The 26,651-nt window shown below is 41.1% G+C and overlaps 1 protein-coding gene across 1 annotated transcript in view; it reads left to right on the forward strand.

Moving 5' to 3' along the window:
* wnt6b (wingless-type MMTV integration site family, member 6b) overlaps window positions 1–26,651 on the forward strand; it is a 63,918-nt gene that overhangs the window by 8,008 nt on the left and 29,259 nt on the right. Inside the window, exon 2 of the mRNA XM_087267536.1 lies at window positions 3,493–3,713. Coding sequence (XP_087123662.1) covers window positions 3,493–3,713 — 221 coding nt within the window. The remainder of the gene's footprint in view (window positions 1–3,492; window positions 3,714–26,651) is intronic.

Genomic DNA, 26,651 nt, shown 5'->3' on the forward strand with positions numbered 1-26,651 from the left:
ACTCGGCCAACTGGTAGCGTGAAAGAGTGACTTATGAATGAATGAAATCAGTCTGTGAACAAGGCTCAGCTGGTGCTTGCAATCAGGATACATGAGTGAGCAGGCGTGCGTGTTTGGGAGCAGTGCATGTATGAATGTGTAGTCCTGGGGAATGCGGAAATGTAGTCCTGAGATCGCGTGAGAACCAGCTATCCTCTGGGGAGCGATCGCTGGTTGTTACAATAACAAACAAAACATTACGTATTCATCTTAACAAGGTAAACAATTTATGTTTTTGCCTGGTTGAAAATAATTTTCCTGGATAATAATTCTTAAAAGCAGGGTTTGGCAATAAGGATGGTCCAATATGCATGCAAAGATGATCTTAGAATTGAGCAGCAACATGACTGACAAAAATAATTGCATTCCCGCGAGCAATAGAAAGCAGTGAATACCGAATGAGAGGATATTCACCTGCACAGCTGAGGTGATGCGCGCGACTGTTTATAATGTGTACGCGCTCTCATTTCCTTGCGTGAAGCAACTGTTTAAAAACACAACTGATGTGATTGGTTCTCTTTCAAATAGACTAGACAAAAAGTGATAAACATGCACCCTCAGTCTTACTGCTTTCAAGTGTTCCAGATTTGTCTTTTTGTAAGCGCCACCGGTTGCTTTTGCTTTAACCATTCGTTGAACAGATTATTCATGGGTCTATTGTTAACCGAGTGTGTGTGATCATCCTTTCATGGGAGATTAACTCCCCATTTATGTGTAGTTAACTGGTGATCTGGGACCTTACGCCAGGACAGATTAAAGCCTAATGTACATAGGTTTTGTTAAATAAAAAGTGTAGTATGCAGCTATATTTTACTTTGTTTTGACACATTTAAAATTTTTGGTTAAGAAATAATTAATATTTTATGTTTGGTGTGGTCATACAAAAAATTGGTAAATCCTTTATTTTGGGCTCTGAAAATTATGTGTAATAAAAACTAATTGTAATACTACGAAACCATGACCCACTTGCCCATGATCATGTGGACATAACACAAGATCTAAATCAAGTAATTTCAGCATGTCATAGTCATATATATGTATATAAAACATATTTTACCAACAATAAAATTGTGGCTAGTAATGTTGGAAAACTACTAGCCACAGTGGCTGGTGATCAAAAAAGTTAATGTCAATGTATGTATGTATGTATAATTAGGTAATTAGGCAAGTCATTGTATAACGATGGTTTATTCTGTAGACTATCGGAAAAAAAAATGTATAAAGGAGCTAATAATTTTTTCCTTAAAATGGTGTTTAAAAATTTTTTAACTGCTTTTATTCTAGGCAAAAGAAAAAAAGATTTTTTTTCCAGAAGTTGAAAAATTATCAGACATACTGTTTGCTATGTTAAACATCATTTGGCAAATATTTAAAAAAGAGAAAAAATTCTAATAATTCTGGCTTCAACTGTATATTACCCATATTCACTGAGAAATGTATCAGAATATTTGGTCCCACTTTATATGAAGTGTCCTTAACTACTATGTACTTACATAAAAAAATAAATACAATGTACTTACTGTGTTAAATGTATTTGAGAACACTTGTAATGCTTTTGAGTTGGGATAGAGGTTGGGTTATGAACAGGTTTGGTGGCATGGGTAGGTTTAAGGGTGGATTAAGGTGTAAGGGATGGTCAACAGTGTATTTACAAATGTAACTACAAAAGTTAATTACAGATGTAATTACATACATGTATTTAATCAAGCATAAGTACACAGTAAATACATGTATTTACACAATTAGTACATTGTAACAAACTATTAATTCCTGTTTAAGTACATATTAGTTAAGACCACTTAATATAAAGTGGGACCAAATATTAATTTTCAAAATGTGGTGTACTCATATATGCTAAGCATTGATTTAAAAATTATTTAAAAAAACTAAAAAATGTAATGCTGATAGGGTTTAAACATGGTTCGCTGTGTTCATAAACATCACATATTTCTTCTCAGCAGCATTACTAGAGATTTATGGTTTACTGTCTCTTTTGTGCTTCTTTTGCAGTGTAAAAATGCCTTTTTGAAATATATAAAATATTGTAAAAATCAATATATACATGTGTATGCCCATCATCCATCAAAATCTATCATCTCCTGCTAATTTGTGCTATAAGCAAGGTCCAAAATGAACACTGTCCAGGCGCCGAACGCAAGTAAAAATTGACATTGGCGAGTAGGTGCCAGTTGGCCTGCAACTTTATTAGGAACTGCAACATAATACAAGGTTTAACTCAAACTGTAAAAACAATAGTCTGACCTTCAATGATGTGAGAGACATGAGCGATTCAAAAGAACTGTCTACTAGATTTACCACTGTGGAAAACTGACCATGAGATGTTTATTGTTTGTAAGTTTTTTTATGTGGCCACACAGAGTGAAATATTCCTCATCATTTCTTGCCACCAAAACAAAAATGAGCTTTTATATATGGTTATTTTTTACAAAAAGAATCCAAATCAAATCAAATAAATGTACTTAATTTGGCTGCATAATATATCATTTTCTAATGTGCAATGAAATGAATCCTCTGTGGCCTTTTGCAAATGAGCGAAACACGCTTGCGCTGCTCCATTGCTCAGACTTCTGTTGAGTGGTCATATGTAAATGAAATATTAGGCCTATCAAGATGGGATGCATCACTTGTAAAGCCTGTTATCTTCCCTCTCATATTTCTTATCAGACCGCCATGGAAGGCGACTGGCAAGAGCGTTGGTTTGACTTTTTAAAACAAACTCGCACGGCAGATGAATGTTATTAGTCTGAAAGATTAGCCCTGACAGGGGTGAATGAAAAGCAATGAGGTATTCGCACAGAGCTCTGCTCCCCCAGACGGCAACGTAATGATAAAAACTGACTTCAGCTGCACGGATCACAGACGCTGAACTCCACTCAATACGGCGAGAGTTATTAAAAAGAGAGAACCGGAGGATTGTGTCGTTCTCACATTACGTCATAGCGGCGGTCACGGGAAGCTCTAGCAGGCGCTCCACGCTTTGGACCTGAGGCCTCTTCTCCCATTAGCAGTTGAAATAAACAATTGATTCCAGTGTAAACACACGTCTGTCATCACTTTTGATAAAAACCCAGCAATTAAGATGTGGCTTTTTTGCTTTCAGTGTTATCTGTTTGTGTTCAAAGGGGTAATACCATTACCGCTGACATTATAGTGTGTCTGACTCTAGTAGTTGTCTTTTTTCTGTATATTTTCTTTGTCATCCGCGAGGAACAATGAGCATGCCTAAAAACCAAGAAAAGCTCTAAATAAATGAGGATCCGCTCAGACCTTGAGGTGAACCTTGCGGTAAAGCAAGAGAATGTTAAATTTATAATGCTTTACATCATTTAAAGTGGTTTGTGTGCCGTGCAGTTTGAGAAGATAACCACACTTTATCTTGTGAAAGCTTGTGTAGTTCAGATGAGTCATTTGATGAAGCTTTGTTCGTTTCAGGGCAGTGGGGAGTCCCTTGGTCATGGACCCGAATAGCATTTGCAGGAAGACCAAACGTCTGGCGGGCAAGCAGGCCGAACTCTGCCAGACCCAGCCGGAGATTGTTAACGAAGTCGCCAAGGGTGCCAAGCTGGGCGTACGGGAATGTCAGTACCAGTTTCGCTTTCGACGCTGGAACTGTACCAGCCAGAACAAGTACTTTGGCAAAATTCTTCAACAAGGTCAGTGAAAAAGAATATTGTTGAAACATACATGTCAAGCGCTCCAGTGTGTATATGTGTTTGCACTCTGGAGAGCATCAATAGTTTGTTTACAAAGTGTTTTTGTAGTGATGAGCATACAAACCATTCACAGACATATCAGTTGATGTCTTGAATTCAAAGGCAAACCAAACTTTACATTGATGGTCCAAAATATTGTGGAAGCTAGCTTTTTTGCTATACCCTGACATCATGCATCTTACCTATTGTTCTTGGTTAAATTCAGTGTATTTATATAGTGCATTTATTGTGGATGACCATACATCCAAATTGCTTCACTATCATGAGGGGGGTCTCTCCAAACCACCACCAGTGTGCAGCATCTACTTGGATGATGCGACGGCTGGCACTGATGATGCGCTCACCACACACCAGCTATTGATGGAGTGGAGAAACAGTGATAGAGACAGTTTCGTGAATGGGGATGATTTGGGGGGCCATGATCAGTAAGGGTTGATGGAGGGAATTTGGTCTGGGCACTGAGGCTAAACCCCTACTCAATATGAGAAGTGCTATGGGATTTTTAATGACCACAGAGAGTCAGGACCTTGGTTTAAAGTCTCATCCGAAAGACGGCGCCCACTGACAGTATAGTGTCCCCTTCACTATACTGTGGCATGAGGACTCACACAAACCGCAGGTTGAGCTCCCCCTACTGGCCTCACTAACACCACTTCCAACAGCAACCTAGTTTTCCCATGTGGTCTCCCATCCAGGTATTAACCAGGGTCTGCACCGCTTCGCTTCAGTGAGTAACCGGTCTGTAAATAGCCAGTACAAATAAGTAAATAAATAAAACTATATACATGATGTACATGAAAGATTCATTGTGCACAATTTCAGGGACACACTCCCTAAAAACTATCTTTAAGATGAGTACAGTATGTGTGGTGAAAAAAAATTACAATTACGTCCTAAAAAGTATTTTAGATCACCAAATCAATTATAGTTTATTGTAATTAAATGTATTACATTTAGACTTTCATTTGGACTCTATTAGTATTGAATATGTATAATGTAGCAACATGTTACAAATTGCTTACCAAGTGTGTATTTTTGATAGGGTACCTGATGCAAAGAGTAGGCAAACAACTGTTAGATGCAGAGTGGAAGATCCTGCTTATTCTGTGGTTATTTATAAAGAAGTTAAAACTAGATTTGCTTTTTGCAGAGCAACATTTAACAGCATTTTCCTAGATCTTCTAGTTCCCACATTGAATCAGTCCCAGAGTGAATGTGTGTGTGTAAATGACATAGGCATATCTAATACTCTGTAACGACGAGACTGACACGGAGGGATCCATTATGCAGTATTTATTAATCACACTCTCACTCAAACAATCAATATGCACAAAGGTGCAAACACACATCAACATTAGTAGTAAGGGTTTCAAGGCTGGCGGCTGACAGACACGGAGTGATTTACCAGGAATGGGTCAGAGGCAGGCGGCGAGATTCAGAGTCCGTGTATCAGGCTTGGGTCGAGGGCAGGCAGCGAGTATCAGAGTCCGTGTATCAGGCTTGGGTCGTGGGCAGGCAGAAGGCAAAGCAGAGTCAGAAACGGGCTGGAATAATTCACAGGAGATCAGGCAGGATATAACGCTCAGTAATGCTGGCCGGGGCTGAACAAGACTTCACACTGACTGAGTGTTTGAGTGCGGCTTATAAAGAGTACGTGGGTCGTTAACTGGAATGTGAATTAGGTGTGCACGATCAGTGTAAGTGGATGATGTAATGCTAGAAGTCCGGAGATGGCGGCCTCTGCTGGCCAGCGAGGGGAATGCCTGGGACCGAGTCGGTGACATACTCATAGTATTGCATGTTAGCTACATCCTCACATATATTTTTGACCATATTTGTGAGTTGGTTGTTCAGTATCGGCTCCCTGTACATGTTAGTGTACTCGAGATCACACTGATGGATGAAGACTGCATCAACTGACCCTGAATTGCTATGGCTACTATTAATGTTTAGGGAAGCACATTTACTTCAAACTGTGACCAAAACAGAGTCCCTTTAAGACAAGTCATTTCACTTTCATGCGATCTTTGAAATGCTGCATTCTTTTTGAATAGGGAAACATCAAATTCTCCAAAATTATTTGCTAAGCTTAAGATTACATTTCATATTTTGAATCACCAATAAAATTAAACAACAACTGTCTCATAAGTTTTGTTTCCAAACATTCGAATCAAACAAAATTTTCAGGTTTCCCAAGCTGATGCGCATACGCACTCGAAAAGAACGAGATCACGACACCAACCTCATTTATGACCGTGTTTATACATTTTTATTCTCTGAATAATGCTTTGTTAGGTTGCGCTGCTCTTCAGAAGTACTTCACAACTTGGTCTTGATGTCCAATCTCCTCCAGCAACTTTGGGCTCTATTTTGACGGTCCATGCGCAAAAGCATTAAGCGCAGGGGGGCAAACGCTTTCAGGACGTGTCAGAATCCACTTTTGCTAATTTAAGGATGGAAAAATACGCTTTGCGTCGTGGCGCATGGTCTAGAAGGGTGGAGTTTATTTTCTTAATGAGTTATAGGTGTGTTTTGAGAATAAACCAATCAGAGTCTCATCTCCCATTCCCTTTAAGAGCCAGTTGTGTCACGCCATGGCACATTTGCTATTCACATGATGTAAAGTAAGTGTAAGTGAAAAAACGTTCGAGGTTACTAAAGTAACCCTTCGTTCCCCGAGGAGGGGAACGGAAGCACTATAAGTGGATTTGATTGTAAAATCCACGCATTGGGAGGTTCGGTTCAGAAGCTACTCGTCTGAAAGAGTATTGAACGGGCCAATTAAGAATGAATTGGCAGCGCAAGCCTGCGCAGGTGAGCGGCATAAGCAATCAACTGAGTATATAAGCTCACCTGGCGCAGCAGACGCTATCCTTTTTAAGCTGAAGAGACTTTCAACAGCTAAGGGACAGTCATTATGGCGACGGAGTATAGTGCTTCCGTTCCCCTCCTCGGGGAACGAAGGGTTACTTTAGTAACCTCGAACGTTCCCCTTCGGGGGGAACTTCAGCACTATAAGTGGATTTGATTGTAAAATCCACGCATTGGGAGCCCATTGAAAGCGCCATAATGACTGCACCTTACCAACACCCCCGATGAGGAGATAGTCAAGCAAGCGTGACGCACCCACATCATGGGGGGCGCGGTCCTCCAACGTGTCCCTGGCCCTAATTTATCCTACTTCAACAGAAGTTTTACGGATTCATATATATTTTTTGGGGTGTCGTGAGCATCTAGATAATTCTAGGAAATACGACAGTACGTTGGGAAGCGTGCAATCCCGATAGGGAGGACGCTGCGGAGGCCATCCGTTACCCAAGGGGGGATAGATGGCAGAATTTACATATGGACTAGCCCTAAAAAGGGGGAGTACGCATAGCAAAAGAGTGGTTAGCGGGGAGGGAAGACACGGGTCCGCCCAGGGGGGGGGGGACTTAACCGTGGCTGAATAAGCATATGGGATCGCCTAGTGGGGACCACGCATAGCAGACACCTTTACCCAAAACGCGGGCTGACCAGCGGGCAGACCTACAACGTAGTGGGCCAGCAAGTGACTCCTCCGCTGAGTCAGTGCTGGGGGCCACGGAGGAATCTGCAGGGCTCACCTGACGGGGAACTTTACTGACAGATAAAAAGGCGCACGTATCTCCGTGTTAGGGAAAATGGCGCAGCAAGCGTGTTTCAACACCCTACCGAGTTGTTTCCTCAATCACCAAGGGTTACCTAATACCCTTGAGGAAACCGGCTCCACTCGCAGATTGTAAAACCTTGCAAATGTGTTGGGTGTTACCCAGCCCGCAGCTCTACAGATGTCTGTTAGAGGGGCGCCGCGTGCGCGCGCTCGAGAGGATGCGAAGCTCCGAGTGGAGTGCGCACGCGCTCTCGGGGGACGCGGCTCATCTCGGCTCTGATAGTGAAAGAAAGGCATCCACAATCTAGTGGGAACTTATTTCTGTACGGCACTTCCCTGCTGCCGACCGCTATAACAGACGAAGAGCTGCTCAGATGATCTAAACTCTGAGTGCGGTCCGGATAATACGCAAAACGCGAACTGGACAATAAATAAGGGCTGGGTCTGCCTCCTCCGAGGGCAGCGCTTGCAGGCTCACTACCTCGTATTAAAACGGAGTGGTAGGAACCTTGGGCACATATCGCGGGCGGGGTCTCATACGTGAGAGAAGCCAGCCCAATTACAGGCACGAGTCACTGACCGAAAAATGCCTCCGGGTCCCCGACCCTCTAATCGATATCAACGCGACCAGCAGAGCTGTCTTCAGGGACAGAAATATACTGAGTCGAGGATCGAAGGGATCTGACGCGGCTTGTGTAGCGAGGGCGAGATCCTAAGAGGGCATGAAGGGGGGCGGGGTGGATTAATTCGCTTAACGCCCCTGAGGAACCGGATGATGAGGTTATGCGTTCCCACGGTGCTGCCAGCCACCGCGTTATGAGAGCGGAGATGGCAGCCACGTAACCTTGAGTGTGGAGGGCGACAGCCTGCGCTCCAACTTCTCTCGGCGTAAAGAAAGCACAACGCTGATCTGGCAAATTACGGGGGTCTTCTCAGCGAGAGACACACCATTCAGTGAATAGACTTCACGTCAGGGCATAGGCGCGCTCGGGGAGGGGGCTCTAGCCCGAGTGACGGTATTAGCCACCGCAATCGGAGGTTACCTAAGTCTTCCTCGCGTCTAAAAATCTCTTCAAAGATCGGCGAGGGTGCCAGGTGGTGCCCTGTCCCTGAGAGAGTAGGTGCTCTCTCGAAGGGACTGCCAGGGGAGGGCTATCGCGAGGGAGAGCTCTGACATCCAGGTCCGGTTGAGCCAGAGGGGCGCAACCAGCAACCTGTTCCTCGTCCTCCCTGACCATGCACAGTAACTGCGCGAGCAGGCTCACTGGGGGAAACGCGTATTGCGCGTGCCCCGAGGCCAGCTGTAAGCCAGTGCATCCGTGCCGAGAGCACTCGGTCAGGGAAAGAACAACTGGCAATGAGCGATCTCGGGGGAAGCAACAGATCGATCTGGGCTTCCCCGAATCGCGCCCATATCAGCTGAACAGACTCGGGGTGGAGTCTCCATGCTCCAGGACGCAAGGCTGCCGTGAGAGCGCATCGGCTGCACGGTTGAGCTTGCCTGAATATGAATGGCGTGCAGCGATTTCAGCCGCGGATGACTCCAGAGGAGCAGACGGCGGGCGAGCTGAGACATGCGGCGAGAGCGCATACCCCCTATACGGCTGATATACGCCACCGCCGCCGTACTGTCCGTCCTGACCAGCACGTGTTGCCGCTCCAACACCGGAAAAAAAACGGTGGAGAGCGGGGAACACTGCCAACAGCTCCAGGCGATATGCCAATGCAACTGGGTACCTTTCCACAGGTCCGCAGCCGCATGCCCGCAACGCACAGCCCCCCAGCCCGTGTTGGAAGCGTCTGCTGAAACGACAACAAGACTGGACGCCTGTTCTAGAGACACCCAGGCCTGTAGGAACGAGGGGTCGCTCCAAGGGCTGAGGGCGCGGCGACACAGCGCAGTAACAGAGACTCGGTGTGCGCGCGCGTGCCATGCGCGTCTGGGGACTCGATCGTGAAGCCAGTGCTGAAGTGGTCTCATATAGAATAATCCGAGCGGCATGAAGCGGCTGCGGATGCCATATGCCCCAGGAGCCTCTGAAATTGTTTCAGTGGGACCACTATTTTACTGTCGAGCTCTCTCAGACAGTACAGCATCAGCTGAGCGCGCTCTCCGGAGAGGCGCGCTGCCATGGTGACCGAGTCCAGCTCCAGCCCGAGAGAAGAGATCCTCTGCACGGGGGCGAGTTTGCTCTTTTCTCGGTTGACCTGAAACCCCCACAGGTGGAAGTGCCAGAGCACTTTGTCTCTGTGCATAATCAACTCTGTGCATAATCAAAAGAGAGGGCAATTCAGCCAGTCGTAAAGAAATTGAGTATGCAGATGCCCGCGAGCCGAAGGGGCGCTGAGGCACCCTCCGCGGGCTTGGTGAGGACCCGCGGAGACAGAGAGAGCCCGAAGGGGAGGGCTTTGTATTGCCAAGCTCGACCTTCAAACGCAAACCGCAGAAACTGTCGGTGGCGAGGAAGAGTGGAGACATGGAAATACGCGTCCATCAGGTCTAATGCTGCAGACCAACCCAGAGGACGAACGCACCGGAGGATGCGCTTCTGCGTGAGCATTCTGAACGGCAGCTTGTGCAGGCAGCGGTTCAAAACGCGCAGATCTAGGATTGGCCGTGACCCACCGCTCTTTTTGGGCACGATGAAGCGTGGGCTGTAAAACCCGCTCTCCATCTCGGCTGGAGGGAGCGGCTCGATTGCATCCTTCGCCAGGAGGACAGCAATCTCCTCTCGCAAGACAGGGGCGGACAGGGGGCTGACCCTGGTGAATACACACCCGTGACTTGGGGGGCCGTTTCGCGAACTGAATCGCATAGCCGAGTCTGATTGTGCGTATGAGCCACCGCGAAGAGCTGGCCCGCGCTAACCAGGCAGGCAGAGCTCTCGCTAATGGACTCATCGCTACAATCGCTGACGTACCAGCAGTGGGGCAGCGCGGAGTGGGTGTGCTGATCCGGGAAGCTCGCGGGTCCCACGGAAAAGCTGGAGGTGGGATATTTGCTCTCACTCCAAACCCGAGCTCCGGAGGGGAGGCTCGAGGGGTGGGAGAAAGGAGACCGTCCTCCCAGCGCTCGTGAGCCACTGGCGAAACGCACCGAATCTGCAAGCTAGAAAGCATAGCGTCCCAGACTGGCAGATTTCGGGCTGTCACATCTGGGGAAGTGAAAAGTGCCCTTTCATAATGTTTTCATGGCAGTAAAAAGTGCCGTTGGAAATGGGGCCCCGCCCTCCAGCGGGGAAAGAGCAAGTTCCCTCTTCTCCAGATGGCCTGTCCCAGGGGCGCTTCGCGGTCCGTTGCCGGACTTAGCGGCGTTCTGGGCAGGGGGGCTGCCTGCTTCCGAGGTGCCCGACGCGCTCGCTTCGCCTTAGGCGTGTGCGGGGGCGGAGCAGCTCTCGTAGGCGGACGCCTTCGGCGAGGAGCAGGTATGAATGGCACGGCGGGCGGAGCGGGCTACGGACCGCCGATAAGACATCACCCACCAACTGCTCTCTCACCGCCTTGAATTCCTGGGTGAATTCACAGACAGTGTCGCCGAACCTGGCTGGGGATATGGGGAAGTCAAGAAAGCGGACTTTGTCGACTTTGCGCATATCAGCCAGGGGTGGCGCTCCTGGACCACTAATGTGGACATCGTCCTCCCCAACGCACACGCAGCGGACTCAGTAGTCCGAAGAGCTAAGTCGGCGGCGGTGCGAAGCTCGTAAGCCTGGGTTGGACCCACCCTCGTGCAGCTCGGCCAGCGCCTGCGCTTGGTAGCGCTGGTAGGTGGCTATCGCATGCAAGGCGGAAGCAGCCTGGCCCGCAGCTATGTAAGCTCTAGCTCCGAGGGAGGTAGATAACTTACAGGCTTTGGATGGGAGACGAGGCGGACCCCGCCAAGAAGAGGCGCCGCGCGGATTTACCGCCATCGCGCACTCAACCTGAGGAATCGCCACATACCCCCTGGCTGTTTCACCGTCAAGAGTGGTTAGGGTGGAGGAACACGCAGCACGAGCAGAAAAAAGTGCTTTACAAGACCGCGTGAGCCTACTGTGCACCTCCGGGAAGAAGGGAACGCCCCTCTAGTCGGTCCGGCCGCGGAGCTGGGGGATAAACCATCTCCAACCCACGGCCGAAGCAGCCCGGGAAAGCACGGCTAACATGTCCGTTTCAGGATCCGTAGTGACAGCGCTCACCAGCCCGAAGGGGGCGAGCGGGTCTGGATCATCATCGGACAATGAAAGCCCACCCTCCGATGCCGCGGTGGACATCTGGTCTCCGGTGTCATCGGGCGTAAGGGCTACCATCTGTTAGACGGATCGCTTCCTCCGCCCGAAGCTTGGATGGAGCGCTTAGAGGAGCGGGAGGTCCGCGGGCCCGTGGGCGACGGATTATCTCTCGCTGAAACCCTCAGATCTGCCCGAGTGCCCGCTGCAGAGCAGGGGACAACTGGGGTGGTTCGCCTTTTTGCAAAGGCTAACCGCGATCTTGCGCAACAGTCATGGCATCGCAATGACGACATGAACTGCCCGCGAGCAGCGCATTAACATGCTGGACCCCCAGACATGTAACACAGTGCCCGCGCCCATCATCCGAGGACAGGAAACCACCGCATCCAGAAACGCACAGTCGGAGCGCCGTCCTGATAAGGACGTGCTGCACGACTGTGTTGCTCTTTCTGTGAAGTTTGCAACTTTATACGCACCGCTCTGGAGGACCGGACCCAAAGAACGCCAGGCAAGGGAGAAACCCAGCTCGACCGTCTGCCACTGCGTGTACACACTCTGGACCGGGAGAATGCTCTCGTTCGCTCAGAATCGCTGGTCACAGCAGGAGGAACCCTCATCGACTCGATCAGAAAGTCTCTGAAGCGAAAAGGATAGCGTCTGCTGCGCCAGGTGAGCTTATATACTCAGTTGATTGCTTATGCCGCTCACCTGCGCAGGCTTGCGCTGCCAATTCATTCTTAATTGGCCCGTTCAATACTCTTTCAGACGAGTAGCTTCTGAACCGAACCTCCCAATGCGTGGATTTTACAATCAAATCCACTTATAGTGCTGAAGTTCCCCCCGAAGGGGAACTGAGCATTTCACTAGCAAGAAAACAGTTAAACAGAGCATCTGCAACGCGAGAATGAGAGATAAGGCATCTCATAATCTAGTAAAGTATATATAATAAATAATACTGCTAATAATAATGACATTATAAAAAAGCTAATTGAATAAACTGAAAAAGCCTCCCGAGATAAAGAAGGCATGAAGGCAGTGGTTTTTCATATTTATGTAGGCTAGAACATAATATGTTTTATAATATTTTAATCCTTTATATTTATATCCTATATATCCTATATATATCCTAAATATTTTAATAAAATTTCATATATAAAGATATTTGCGTATTGCTCTACATCTTGTGTGTATTAAGCAGTGTGTAAGCGAGGCGCACTCTGCCTGGAAAAAAAGACAGGCTTTGTTCTGGTCTAAAGAACAGACTATTATAGTTTCTCAAAATAGCAACGCGCCAAAACACGCCTGCTTTTTTAGACCAGAAAGCCTATTGGGCGCACATATGAGCGCAAATACATTTGCTATTTAAACAGCGTGGCGCAAAATGTCAAAACAACTTTTGCACCGAGCTGAAACTAGCAAACAATGATTGTCTTTGCGCCACATTGCGCCGGGTGTATGATAGGGCCCATAGTTTACAAGTTTGATGGGCGTTTGAGTAGTTTCCGTCATGTGATGTGGGTTTGACAGGACGAACTGTACCTCGCGTTGTTTCATACAGATTACAAAACCAAAATCTTTTGTTTGAAGTAGGTTATTTAAAAGTAGAGATTTCAAGTTTTACATCGATATATTTCAAATGTCTGTGAAGCGAGTATTCGCTGATATTTTAGTGTGTTTGTTGACCACAAAAACTGCTGTAAAAGCACACGTCTGGTTCAAGCTTCTCCCCTAGAGTAACATTGATGATTGGCTCCTGTACTAGTAGGCAGGGCTTCATTTGCCATGTTGATCATTACACTTTTCCCCAATCAAAACTATACAAGTGACATGTCTTTTGTTTTCTATAGTCTTTGTCAAAACTGACTCAGCCAACCTGCGCATTAAATAATTTAATTACACACATTCCAGGCAAATATACGCAAGAATTTTAACAGACCATAAAATAAATTAAATGTAACTAAAACCTGATGCATTGTGAAGAGAAAAGAAACAAAGTGATTGACTGCTGCTTTACCTCGTGAAAACTATGCAATGAAGGATACAAAAATATCCTGTGTAAAAATAAAGCATCCTCACTAGCTCCAGAAGCACCATCTGTGATTTTATTCTGGAACCGGACCTGCCACTCTCCCACCAAAATTAATCAATCTTTGTCTTGATTATGGGTCAGCTTCATCCATCAAAGGGCATGAACTCTGGCCCTGAGACCTAGAAACCTCTGCCATCATTTCAGCATGTTTCATCCAAGTTCAAGAGAGAACAAGGACAGCTGTTGTGTCCAGTTTACCTTCGTGCTTAAATTGCTTTCTAAAAAGGATCCCCAAATTGCATAATCATTGATCTGCCACATTTTTCAGCCCTTTGAAGAGTAATAAACTTGAGCAGCCTCAACAATTATTAGTCCGTCCTCTCAGGGTTCAACCCCTCCCTTCTCACGTTTGCTAAAATTGTTCACTAGGGGCCATTATTTTACCCCACAACAGTGCCGATAAATTGCAAATATTTTCTTTTAAAGATCTGACAAACAACACAAAGAGAATGGACCCTTTTCACATGTCCAGGTTTCTCAATAGTGGAAGTTGTCAGAGTTGGGTAAACTTAGAGCACAGTCAATGGGACATTACATTTTTTTTTTTTTTTATATATATATGATCCTGTTTGCTGAAATAATAAAAGAAAAACTCCACCATGGTGTTCTCAACCTTTTTCACTTCAAGGCCCGGTTCTTTCGCCAATCAATTTTTAAAGGCCCACTTTTCTGATTTTTCTCTAAAATGTTTGTTTAAAATGCTCATTTAAACCTTTATGCATTAATTTATTAAATTTTCAATTAATTCATTTAACTTTATTTATCTTTATTAATCTGTGGCGTCTGATATTGCACAGATAATATTGACATCTAACTTATTATTTGAATAGGTCATCTTATCATATAACAGTCTTTTCATGAGCTAGTAACTGGATACATGATCACTAATCAAATCTGGCATTATTTGTAACTTTAGGGGGTTTCTAAAACTAAATCTGTCAGTGTTGTTTTGATTCTCTCGTATCCAGATCTTTACGTTTTGAGGCTGTAGCTCCCTGTCATTGGAACTGAGTGATTGACAGCAGATATTAACCAATCCATTCAAATTCTGTTATAGCGCAGTGGGCCAATAAGAAGAGCTTGAAGGCGGGGCAAGCATGGCAGGCTTTGTTTACTGCAAGTTGATGTGTTAACTGTTTTAAACCATTTCTGAGCATGAAAATAATATTATAAAAAATATATATATATTAATAGTAGATCATATTCAGTCAGTCCAGAAAAAGCAGAAGCTGGTCTTTTGCAATCTCCCTGTTGACCTGTGGTTCTCTTTGAATCTGTGTATGCTTAAAAAAAAAAAAAAAAAAAAAAAATATATATATATATATATATATATATATATATATATATATATATATTTATATATATATATATATATATATATATATATATATATATATATATATATATATATATATATATATATATATATATATACAGATTCAAAGAGAACCACAGGTCAACAGGGAGACAGGGAGATTGCAAAAGACCAGATTCTGCTTTTTCTGGACTGACTGAATATGATCTACTATTAATTATCCACTATTAAAAAAAATACAGACATTTGTAAAACACAGTAAAACACCCTAAATCTGTTGAAACTTGTCGATCTGATGGCAGTTGAGTTTGCAGCTGGATATTATTGGAAGATCACTGATAGGAACAGTGAACAGCTCAGCCAATGTGCGTCTGATGCTCATATGCAAGTTTATTTTACATTCTATGGCAGAACCACCATTGAGCCTTGCTATATCCTCATGTATGGGTGTGCGTCCATTAGAAAACACTCACAGGACATTAATTTATGCGTATATAGTAAATAGTTCACACAAAAATACACATAGAGAGACTTTCACTTTCACTTCACGCATAGTTTGTGAATAAACAGACTTACGTCTACTAGTTGCAGACGTGATCATGAGGCTGTTTTTGCACAGACTTTCAAGTAATCAATCAGGGAACATTTCCCTAAATGATCAGGGAATCCTTTAATATAGCATATTAATAATGAAATCAAAAAATTATATTAAAATATTGAGAGCTAATTTTAATCTCGCAGCCCACCTGCAGGATCGCTGAGACCCACCGGTTAGAAACCCTACATTACCTGACAAAAATTTTGTTGTCAATCCCAGTGGGAAGAAAAACAAATAATAGCTTGACTTCTAGTTGATCATTTGAAAAATTGGTTGAGGGTAGATTTTTCAGATGAGTCATCTGTTGAACTGCATCCCAATCATCACAAATACTGCAGAAGACCTACTGGAACCAAATATTCTCATAGAAATCAGACAAGATTGGTGAAGAAAAAATTATGGTTTGGGGTTACATTCAGCATGGAGGCGAGCGAGAGATCTGCAGAGGTGATGGCAACATCAACAGCATGAGGTATCAAATCATTTGTGCGGCCCATTACATTACAGTGGAAAATTCTTCAACAGGATAGCACTCATCCTTATACTTCAGCCTCTACATCAAAGTTCCTGAAAGCAAAGAAGGTCAAGGTGCTTCAGGATTGGCCTGGCCATTATTGAGCATGTCAGGGATAAGATGAATGGGGAGGCTTTGAATATGAATCCAATGAATCTATACAAATTCTGGGAGTCCTTTGTCATTTTACATGACTTTATTAATAAGTTATTAGAGTCATTGCAGAGATGCATGGATGTATATTCTACACTGTACATTATTTCTGTTAAATGACAAGACTTTTGTCTAAGCAAACTCAGACCTTACTGCCCTAATTAAATAATTAAAAATCAAGGCATGATTTTATTTTGGTAATTTATTATTAGCCCATGATAATTATGTTGCCTTTAATATTAGCCTATATCATACTAAATGATCAACTAGAAGTCAAGTTATTATTTAGAGTTCCTTAAACTTGGACAGGCGACAAGTCTTTTGTCAGGTAGTGTATAAATATTCATACTTTTTAAAATAAATCAAAATATTAAAAACTTTCTGTTTGACTTTTAAATGCATCATAACAGTCTTGTGGAGAGGGTCCATACAGTGGAAATAATCTCCAAAATGAATTTGAGACTGATAGCAATCTGATTAAAACATAATAGGCCTAGGGTCAGTTCTTCGTACGTGGATTACTCAGTTAGCTGGATTTGGATGTTGACGATTTGACACGATCCAGGATCGTTTCGTTCTTCAAAGCTGATCCGAGAGTTGTTGTCATGGCAACAGTTCTGCTAGGTCAAACCTGATCGGAAGCAGGTTCAATTACTATAAACAGGATTAGATCGGCTCAGTTCAAGCAAAGATAATACAGAAAGTATGTTCCGAATTCTGATATTTTCTTACAGTAGTAGTTATATACACTTGGGAAAATGGTACATATTTTTTTACTATATATATAAAGTTATAGTCATTATTAAAATAAATAAAGTTATACATATTAATAAAACTTATGCACCCTCGAAATGAAAGTACAAAGACTGCCATCTGGTGCAAAGAGAAAACTTATTAATATTAACTTTTTAGATCGCTTTAGTACAAATTGTGTATAATAGAAATGCACAATATGTGACTTTTTTTTAACGCAATAATACATTTATGCAGTCATAAACATATTTTGATAGTTAATATGCCAGTGATTTGATGCTTCACAAAAGTTGCAGACACCTTTACCAATGTGAAAATGCTTTTGTAAACAACCAGTTATTCTTTACACCGATTAAAAAACGGCTACTATAATAAAGAAAATCTTTTCTAAATGTAGAACTAAATACATTGATTTGCATTGAAATACATGATGAATACTCTTGTCTTGACAAATGAAAGAGTAAAGCCTGCAGCTCACAACAAATGTGTAAAGTTCTTGCGTGTCATATTTAACAAACTGTTTACTGCTAATTTGATGTAATTTTGCTCACATGGATAATTGAATATTAATCAGATGATGTCATTACGCTGCTGTGCCGTCAGCCAATCGTTGCATTGCTGATCATGATTTCGAGGATCGATAGATCTGTCCTTCATAACACATGCAGCGATCTCAGATCAGTTCATCCAGACATTCTAATCTAATCCGCGAACTTGTTTGAAGAACCAAATTAGCGAGAGATAAATTATCAAGATTAAAAGATCCAGGATCTGCCAAATAATCTTAGATCATTTAAGCGAGGTACGAAGAACGGACCCCTAGTCTCATGCCATCTTTTGCACGTTGCCCACATTTCTGTTTTGAATCAGGTTGTCACCATTAGAGGGCACAATTTTGGCTCAACATTCTCCATCCTGAGCCAGCAGGGTGTGAGGTTAAGATGGTCAGTAATTTTTTTGCCTAATTTCACTTGAGATTTCTCTGTAGACATGCCCATATCGCAGAGATGTAGAGAGATGCAGGCTTGTCATATCCAGGTCTGGAGCTGAGAGTTCACGATTTGGCCTCCAGTGTGGACGTGTTCACACACGGATTGCAACATGATTCCTCTGTCTGCATCAGCCCATCTTAGACTGAGCGCTGGAGACCGCCTCACAAAATGGAAATTAATCATAAATTCCTCTGTGTCTATAGGTGAGGCTTAAGTGCTCTTCTGTTTTCATGCATTTAGTACAATTACCATGAGACTCGGCTGTAATGACCACGTGTCAGGGCTTAGAGTTCTGCAAAGGCAGGTTCACTTCCTTCACTGTGCGATAGGGTTGTACAAAGTGTCTCGCATATTTCTTCCATTGCTAAATAACTGGGGGCTATTTTCTTCCCCTATTCAAACATGTAAACCAGAGCTTGTTTTCTTGGCCCAAGGGAGCGGCCTTCCAATGCCAGAATTTGCTGGAAATGCTGCCGGCTGCTCTTACATGTTGTCTCTGAGGTTGTAATGAAGTCGTTAAAATCGCTCAGAGACAATATGCGGTTCCAATTAGAAACCCCAGAAATGATAAGGACGCCGTGTGTGCGTAATTTGCCCTGTCACCTCAGGAATGCAACTCATTATTTTTGCTGTCAAAACCTCTTGTTTCTGTCTGTGTCAGTGAGTGTTTGGAATGGCACATGGTCTGATGTTCAGAGGTTACTGAATATTCCTCAGGTTTAAGTCTTACAATGACAACAAACTGAGTACTTAAGTTATATATTCCATTTATAAATTATGTAATTTAATGTAACTTAAATTTCTATCCAAATGAGGTATATGTATATGTAAATCATATTTGGATAGAAAGTTTAGATTTATTACACTTCATTATTTATTTATATGCAGTTAAAGGCAAAATCATTAGCCCTTCTGTGAAATTTTAATTATTTTTTAAGTATTTCCAAAGTTGTTTAACAGAGAGAAGATAAAAAAAAAAACACATTTTAAAACAATAGTTTAAACTAGAACCTAAAATTTGTTGACAAACTTTGATGTTGGCTTGATAAGGCCAACGTGACTGCGCTAGGACTAGGAATGGCAGTTAGCAAGAAGCACAGCGGTTGTTAAGTGGTTGCTAGGCAGTTGCTAAAATGTTTATGGCATTGCTAGGTGGTTGCTAAGCAGTTGCTAAATGGCAGCGCTCGTGTACATGTTTGATCCAATGCTAATACTTAGTAGGCATTTCTAGCATGTGTTATTGCACCTAGATAATCATTAATAGCATGTAACTAATTGTTATTAAGCACTTGACAACATTTTCCCCTTTCACACATACAGAACTTTCTGGAAAATGACTGGCAATTTTCCAGAAAGGTCTGTATGTGTGAACAGGCCCTTTTTAAAAATACCGGTAAATTTGTTCTGGCAGTTTTCCGGAAAGAGAAGTTGTAACATTACCGGTCATTTTCTGGAATGCTGCTCTTCATATATATATATATATATATATATATATATATATATATATATATATATATATATATATATATATATATATATATATATATATATATATATATATATATATATATATATATATATATATATATAATATATCAGGGTGACGCAGTGGCACAGTTGGTAGTGCTGTTGCCTCACAGCAAGAAGGTCGCTGGGTCACTGTTTCGCTGGTTCGAGCCTCGGCTCAGTTGGTGTTTCTGTGTGGAGTTTGCTTGTTCTCCCTGTGTTTGCGTGGGTTTCCTCCGGGTGCTCCGGTTTCCCTCACAGTCCAAATACATGCGGTACAGGTAAATTCGGTAGGCTTAATTGTCCGTAGTGTATGAGTGTGTGTGTGAATGTGTGTGTGGATGTTTACCAGAGATGGGTTGCGGCTGGAAGGGCATCCTCTGCTTAAAAACATGCTGGATAAGTTGGCGGTTCATTCCGCTGTGGCAACCACGGATTAAATAAAGGGACTAAGCTGAAAAGAAAATGAATGAATGAGTATAATATATCAAATTTTAGTTATTTTTAATTGATTGGCCTAAATTTACCTAACCTGCCTAGTTAAGTTGCACTTAAAGCTGAATGTTAATATGTTGCAAAAATAACTAGTAAAACAAATTAGAAGATTTGCAGTAATTAGTATTACTAGAAATTAGTTATCATGTTGTCTTGAGAAAGATAGTATAACATACTGTTATACTTCTCTGTCTTCGAAAACAAACCTATCTGCTCCTAATTCATTCATGCTTTGGTCAAAATGTGCTTTCTGCATTTAGGATTGTTGCTATATCTCCACATACCAATCAGGCTTATATATATAAAAAAATTATATATATATATATATATATATTACATTTTAATACATTTTTTTTTACCCTTATTATCATCCTTTTACACATTTTTATCTCCCATTGATAACCAAACATTCACGACCGATTAACCGGAGGAAAAACTTTTCTCACTCTTCACGTGTCGTAGCTTCTGCTCGTTGTGTGTGCATGAGATCTGTCAACACTCCCACAGACAATCTCAAGTGCTCTGCAGAGACCCAGGGAGATGCATCTTTTTGAGACTTAAAAAATTCTAAATCTCCTAAAATGTCCAGGATTCGGCTTTTGCTTTCACTTTCTGAAGTCGATGTTAATTGTTTGTGTTTTTGCGTTACCCTTTTATTCAAGTCTACTTTTGCTTAGCTTCACAGCTGACTGGGCGTGTACAGCTGCGAGAGAGAAACATTAAATCATTCTTTAATCTAAACGACTCTGAAAAATGATACTATATACTGTGAGAGGTCAACGTGACATCTAAACTGGCTGCAAAACATTTGTGCGACATTAGTAATATTTAATCAACTAATTTGCCTTATTTAAAAATCTATGTTTTATTCTTGTTTTTATTATAATTTCTAGTGATATTGTCTGTTTTTATTCCTTTTTTTTCTGTCATTTATTTCTAATTTGCTGTATATTTTACTGATATGATGATGCTAATACATCACATATTTTATACATATCTAAAATATTTTGCCAATATTGTACAAAATCTCATGCCAACAAAGCAACCTGAACTTGATCTAATATAATACACACACACACACACACACACACACACACACACACACACACACACACACACACACACAAACACACACACACACACACACACACACACACAAACACACACACACACACACACACACACACACACACACACACAAACACACACACACACACACACACACACACACACACACACACACACACACACACACACACACACACACACATACACACACACAGGTGGTGTTTTTCTATGCCCAGACACTTTTCAATTAACTTTAAAACAGGGTCTCTTTCAATTCCATTGTCATTCCCTATAAAATGTATATGCTTTTTTGTTTTTCTTTTATTAAATCTTATCTTACCACCCAGTAAGCTAGAACCACCATAGACGCATAATGCCCTGGTATTCTTTAATAGGACACAGAGTTTCTCTTGAATCTCAGCATCAGAAATAACATCCTTGTTTCCCCATATTGAACATTTGCTGAGCAGATGTGTTTGGTATCTTCAGTATTCTGATTGTAGTGACTGTGAACTCACAGTTGAACTCATGCGTGCATCAAGAAAGGGGCAAGGGATAGAGAGAAAGAAAGATGCAGAGAAAATAAAGATAAAAAGGTAAGTTTAATAAAGTCTTTCCAGCCACCGGGAAGGAGGAGGAGAACCAACAAACTTTAAATAATTTGAATAATAAAAATGAACATAAAACATACGTCGGCAGAACACCATTTGTGACTGTAAGCTTATATCACGTAGCAGTTCATCCCAAAACCTGGAAGCATACAACTTTTGCCAACATATATATATATATATATATATATATATATATATATATATATATATATATATATATATATATATATATATATATATATATATACAAAAGTTCTGTGTGTTTCTCAAATCTTGGCTGATAGTCATATAATATTCAGCAAATGACAACACTCATACCGCCTCTTTACCCTTGTGTTTTACTCTGCCCACATACAGCGACAAGCGGAGGACACTCCATGTTGTAGCTGTTGGACAGCATGATATACTTTTGAGCCTTTTAGTCAAGAAGTTAGTTTTGTTTTGTAGTCGTTTAGATTGAAACTATGTAGTTTATTTGTACGGATAGTGCCTATTTTTAAATATTTATCAATTTGGAGCATTGGATTCAATGCATCAGCCACTATCAGCCTGTGAGAGTTGACATTCCACCACAACATGGCGACAGAGCCCGCATAATAAGTCCTTAGGGGAAAAAAAAAATGCATTTTCTCAGTGTAAATTTCCAACTACAGCTGAACAGTTCATTATAAATCAGGTAAGTGACATTCTGAGTTGATCTCTCTCTTGTATTTTGTAGTGCTGTATTCATACCACAGAAACTGGTAGTGTTTGCTTCGCTCTGGCTTTTTGGGGTTAATTATTGTGAAATTCCAACTGCAACCAACAAATACTGGGAAATCTCTGTAGACTGATGGCATTTCATGCCTTATAATCTTAAAATGTCAGCAAAATCAGCTGTTTTGTCATCACTGTAGACCAGGGGTCACCAATCTCGGTCCTGGAGGGCCGGAGTCCCTGCAGGGTTTAGCTCCAACTTGCCTCAACACAGCTGCCTGGATGTTTTAAGTATACCTAGCAAGACCTTGATTAGCTTGTTCAGGTGTGTTTGATTAGGGTTGAAGCTAAAATCTGCAGGACACCGGCCCTCCAGGAACAAGTTTGGTGATCACTGCTGTAGACATTACGCTAGAGAATCATTCAAGCAATAGCTCTAAAGTGACGTTTGTAAAGTATCAGCGGTTTCTGTTGTTTTGACATCAACTGCAGATGTAAATGAATGGAGTAGTAGAAGAAAGTAGTTCCTCGTACAAAAGGGTTTTTAAGCTCTCTGTGTTTGATTTTCTTTTTTTTTTATATACACGATTGTGCCATCAAACTTGTTTAAATGCAATATCACACTCATAGCAGTGCAATGTAGCGGTATATCATCACTGGTGGGACACAACACATGCCTCCCACCAGTGTAGATATACAGCCATATCGCACTGCTACAAGTGTGAAGTTGCTCATATATATAAAATCCCATTTCAAGCCTATGATTTATCCTTCAAGCATTAGTACAAAACAACTTTCGCTTCTTCAATCCTGCCTAAGAACTCTTTATTTCCAGCTCCACTGTTGGAACAGGTCAGAGACCAGTACACTCAGCATGAGAAGGACTGCATAAATATGTGTTATCATTTAAAGGGATGGCCAGTCCTCTTGAAATTGATCCCTTGTGCGTGCAAAAATAACTGTAGTTGACATATATGAAGGTGGAAACAATCCATTTGAAGACAAAAGTCTGCTATGAAATGGTGCTTTATGTAAGTTCATACCTTCTTTTTTTGGAATAGAATGCAATGTTATTGGACGTCAAGTATTGTGAGCCATTGACTTACACTCTCATTTTTAGATGGCACCTTGTACCATTTACAGGGTATATGCAGCAATCTCATAGGTAATTTCAATACCTTTTTAAGACTTTTTAAAGACCAGCTCAGTATATTTTAAGACCCTATCGCCATTTTAATCAATATAAACCCTTTATCTTAATAAACAGCTGTTAATAAACAGTTGCAGTTAAATAAATCAATAAAGCACAACCATGCAACAGAAAGAAACAAAGCTTGAAAGAATAAATCACGCGGTTGTTTTCAGCAACAAACCTCAGCCACTGTTTAAACTCATCTTTCTCCAATCTGGAGTACGCAAACTTACATTTTCCCATTTCCGTCGGTTTCCCTGTATTGTTTTGCTACATGTGGAGAGTGCCACATCACCTTCCTGCATTTGTTGCAAATTATGCAACATCACCTGGATGGAGGAGCTTGACCAGATGCGCCACACCCCAAACCAATCGAGTGGAACGAGCACACCGCTGTTAATATTAGGAAGAGAATAAATATATTAATGCTTTTTTGGAGTCAAGTATTTTTGACAACGCTTTGAACAACATTTAAGAACTCGTAAAGACTTTTTTATACCTTTTGAGGGCCTTCATTTTCTCATAATTGATTGATCAACTTAATACTTTTTAAGACCACGCGGACACCCTGATTTAAATGTAGCCTCCACAATTTGCCATTGCTATTGTAAACAATAGTTTTGCTTGCTTTTTCCTAAATAACCCAAGCAAATGTAATTCACAAAGAAAATATTTGACACAGAAATGTACTGCCCCACTTTACTAACATACACTCATTGAAGAAGTGAAAGTTTAAAACAAGCAGCATTTTGAAAATCACACACCATAGTAAATGTACAATACAAACACAAACTATCATTTTTGGAAATGTAATTGCTTAAATGCTACGCTATTTTTCAGTCTTAACATAGCAAAGGACCAGAGATGGGAAGTAACAAAGTACAAATACTTTGTTACTGTCCTTAAGTATATTTTTCTGGTGTCAGTACTTTACTCCACTATTTATTTTTCTGATAACTTTTTACTTTTACTCCTTACATTTTAGAACCAGGCTTGTTACTTGTGTTTTCATGTGTTTAGTGTCACAATCTATATTATTGTTTTGTTATTGTGCAACTTAAACTCATATTTAATTGTTAATTATTTTTTTAATTGTACGCCTTCAACCCATGTTGACCATGCACCATACACAAGCTAGTTTGTGAAGCTTACAAAAAGAAATACAGGGATGACTAAAGTGGATGAGACAGAGAGAGTCAGCAATGTAAACATGACTGAAACTCCCCTGCTTACACCAGGCAGTAAGCTGCGTTTGAGTGGATCGGATTACATGTAAATTAGACAAACTCCCGTTCAAATTTCTGTCTTTTATCCGCTTCTGAAACATGGTTTACTATACGCATCTCTGATCTTTTAATCTAAAACCGGATTTTTTATTTTTTTTTAACAATAATATGTTTTTTGACAGGCCTAATCCCAATTCTATTTTTGTACCCCTACCCCATCCCCTTGGCCCTTGAAACAGAGTGAGAAGTAGAAGGGCTTTAAAATGAACCCCTTTATAATTAGGACAACACTACAATACCTGCACACCTCATCATATGTCATCTCAATCTCTTGCTTTATATGAGATTGACGATGGCGACTGCTGTAATTATTCCAGTTTCGTTACTTTTTGGGGATTTATCTTCAGGAAATCACTGAAGGCATATATTATGTTATCATAACAATCTAGTGAGGCAATAAGACTGTAACTGTACTGTGCATTTACACAGTGGCCATATTCATCTACGAAATCACACGAAAACAACATTAACATTATAGCACTGTGAAAGGTCATAAAAAAAGGTCATTCCCAGCCACTAGACTTTTCTGAAAATGTATTCCAGTGTCATCAAGTGTCAGAATGTTGTGGAACTGCTACACAAGAGTTATTTATAGGGATTTTTAACCTATAAAATTAACGGTTTCAATTTTAACTTTTTTTTTTTTTTTTTTTTTTAAGCATGATGATAAAACACAAACGGGGTTATTAATGTATTAAAACATATGCTTGTTTGTTGTATAAACTTATTATAATGACAAAAACATACTAATTTGTGCATCTCCTGACTTCCGGGTACAGCTCTCCTGCCATTGTGGCTGGTGTATTCTTGAAAAATGTCTTAATTTTTAAGGGAAAGGGGAAGGGGAAGGGCTAAAGAGGTATAATTGGGATTGGGCCTAAACAGTTAAATCCTTTATGAAGTCTGTATGAATTGAGATATATTTATTTTTTATTTAGTTCTTGTTTCCTAATTCAGAATTCATACTGTTTTACGGTTGTCTTCATTTAAATTAGTTTAACAAATGTTTTGAAATCAAAATTATTCATACTGGGTGATTTATGAGTCCAATTATAATAATTTATCACATGAAAAAAAAAAAAAATTGGTGCCTGTAATTGTGTTTGTGTTTTTTATTTATTTATTTTTATTTTTGCATAAAACAAATGCATTAACAGCATTAATGACTATGTCCATGAAAACAAAAAATATCCACAATACTGTTGTAAATATTGAAGCAGCGTTAGCCGAATGCCCAAAGCAGTAAAATATATTAAGTATTTAATATAGCTTAATAAAAACTATTTTCGGACAGTTAAATGTTAATTTAAGATGTTTGTTATTTGTAAAAATAAAATAGAATAAAAAATATTGACCTTATTATTATTATTATTATTATTATTATTATTATTATTATTATTATTATTATTGCAGAGTGTGATGTTGCTTGGCTACTTTCCTGCAAAAAATAAAAAAAAACAATTTTTACATCAAAATCAGAATTGTATGTTGTTTTGTATAAATGTATCAATATGATGTGAGGTCTAGTTGAAACAAAAAACAGGAGGTAGTAATGGATACTTGTTACTTAAGTAAATTTTTGTGGCCAAACTTTTTTTACTTTTACTTGAGTTCAAAAGTGTAGTCAGTACTTCAACTTTTATGTTTTAAACATGAGTATCTGTACTTCTACTTGAGCAAATGATGTGTACTTTTTCCATCTCTGCAAAGAACCAAAAATGCTCCTTAACATGCCTCTTTTTCAGACCTGCACACGCATGGGGACACA

This window comes from Danio rerio, chromosome 9 (genome assembly GCF_052040795.2).
Source record: "Danio rerio strain M-AB ecotype USA chromosome 9, GRCz13ab, whole genome shotgun sequence".
Lineage (NCBI taxonomy): Eukaryota > Metazoa > Chordata > Actinopteri > Cypriniformes > Danionidae > Danio > Danio rerio.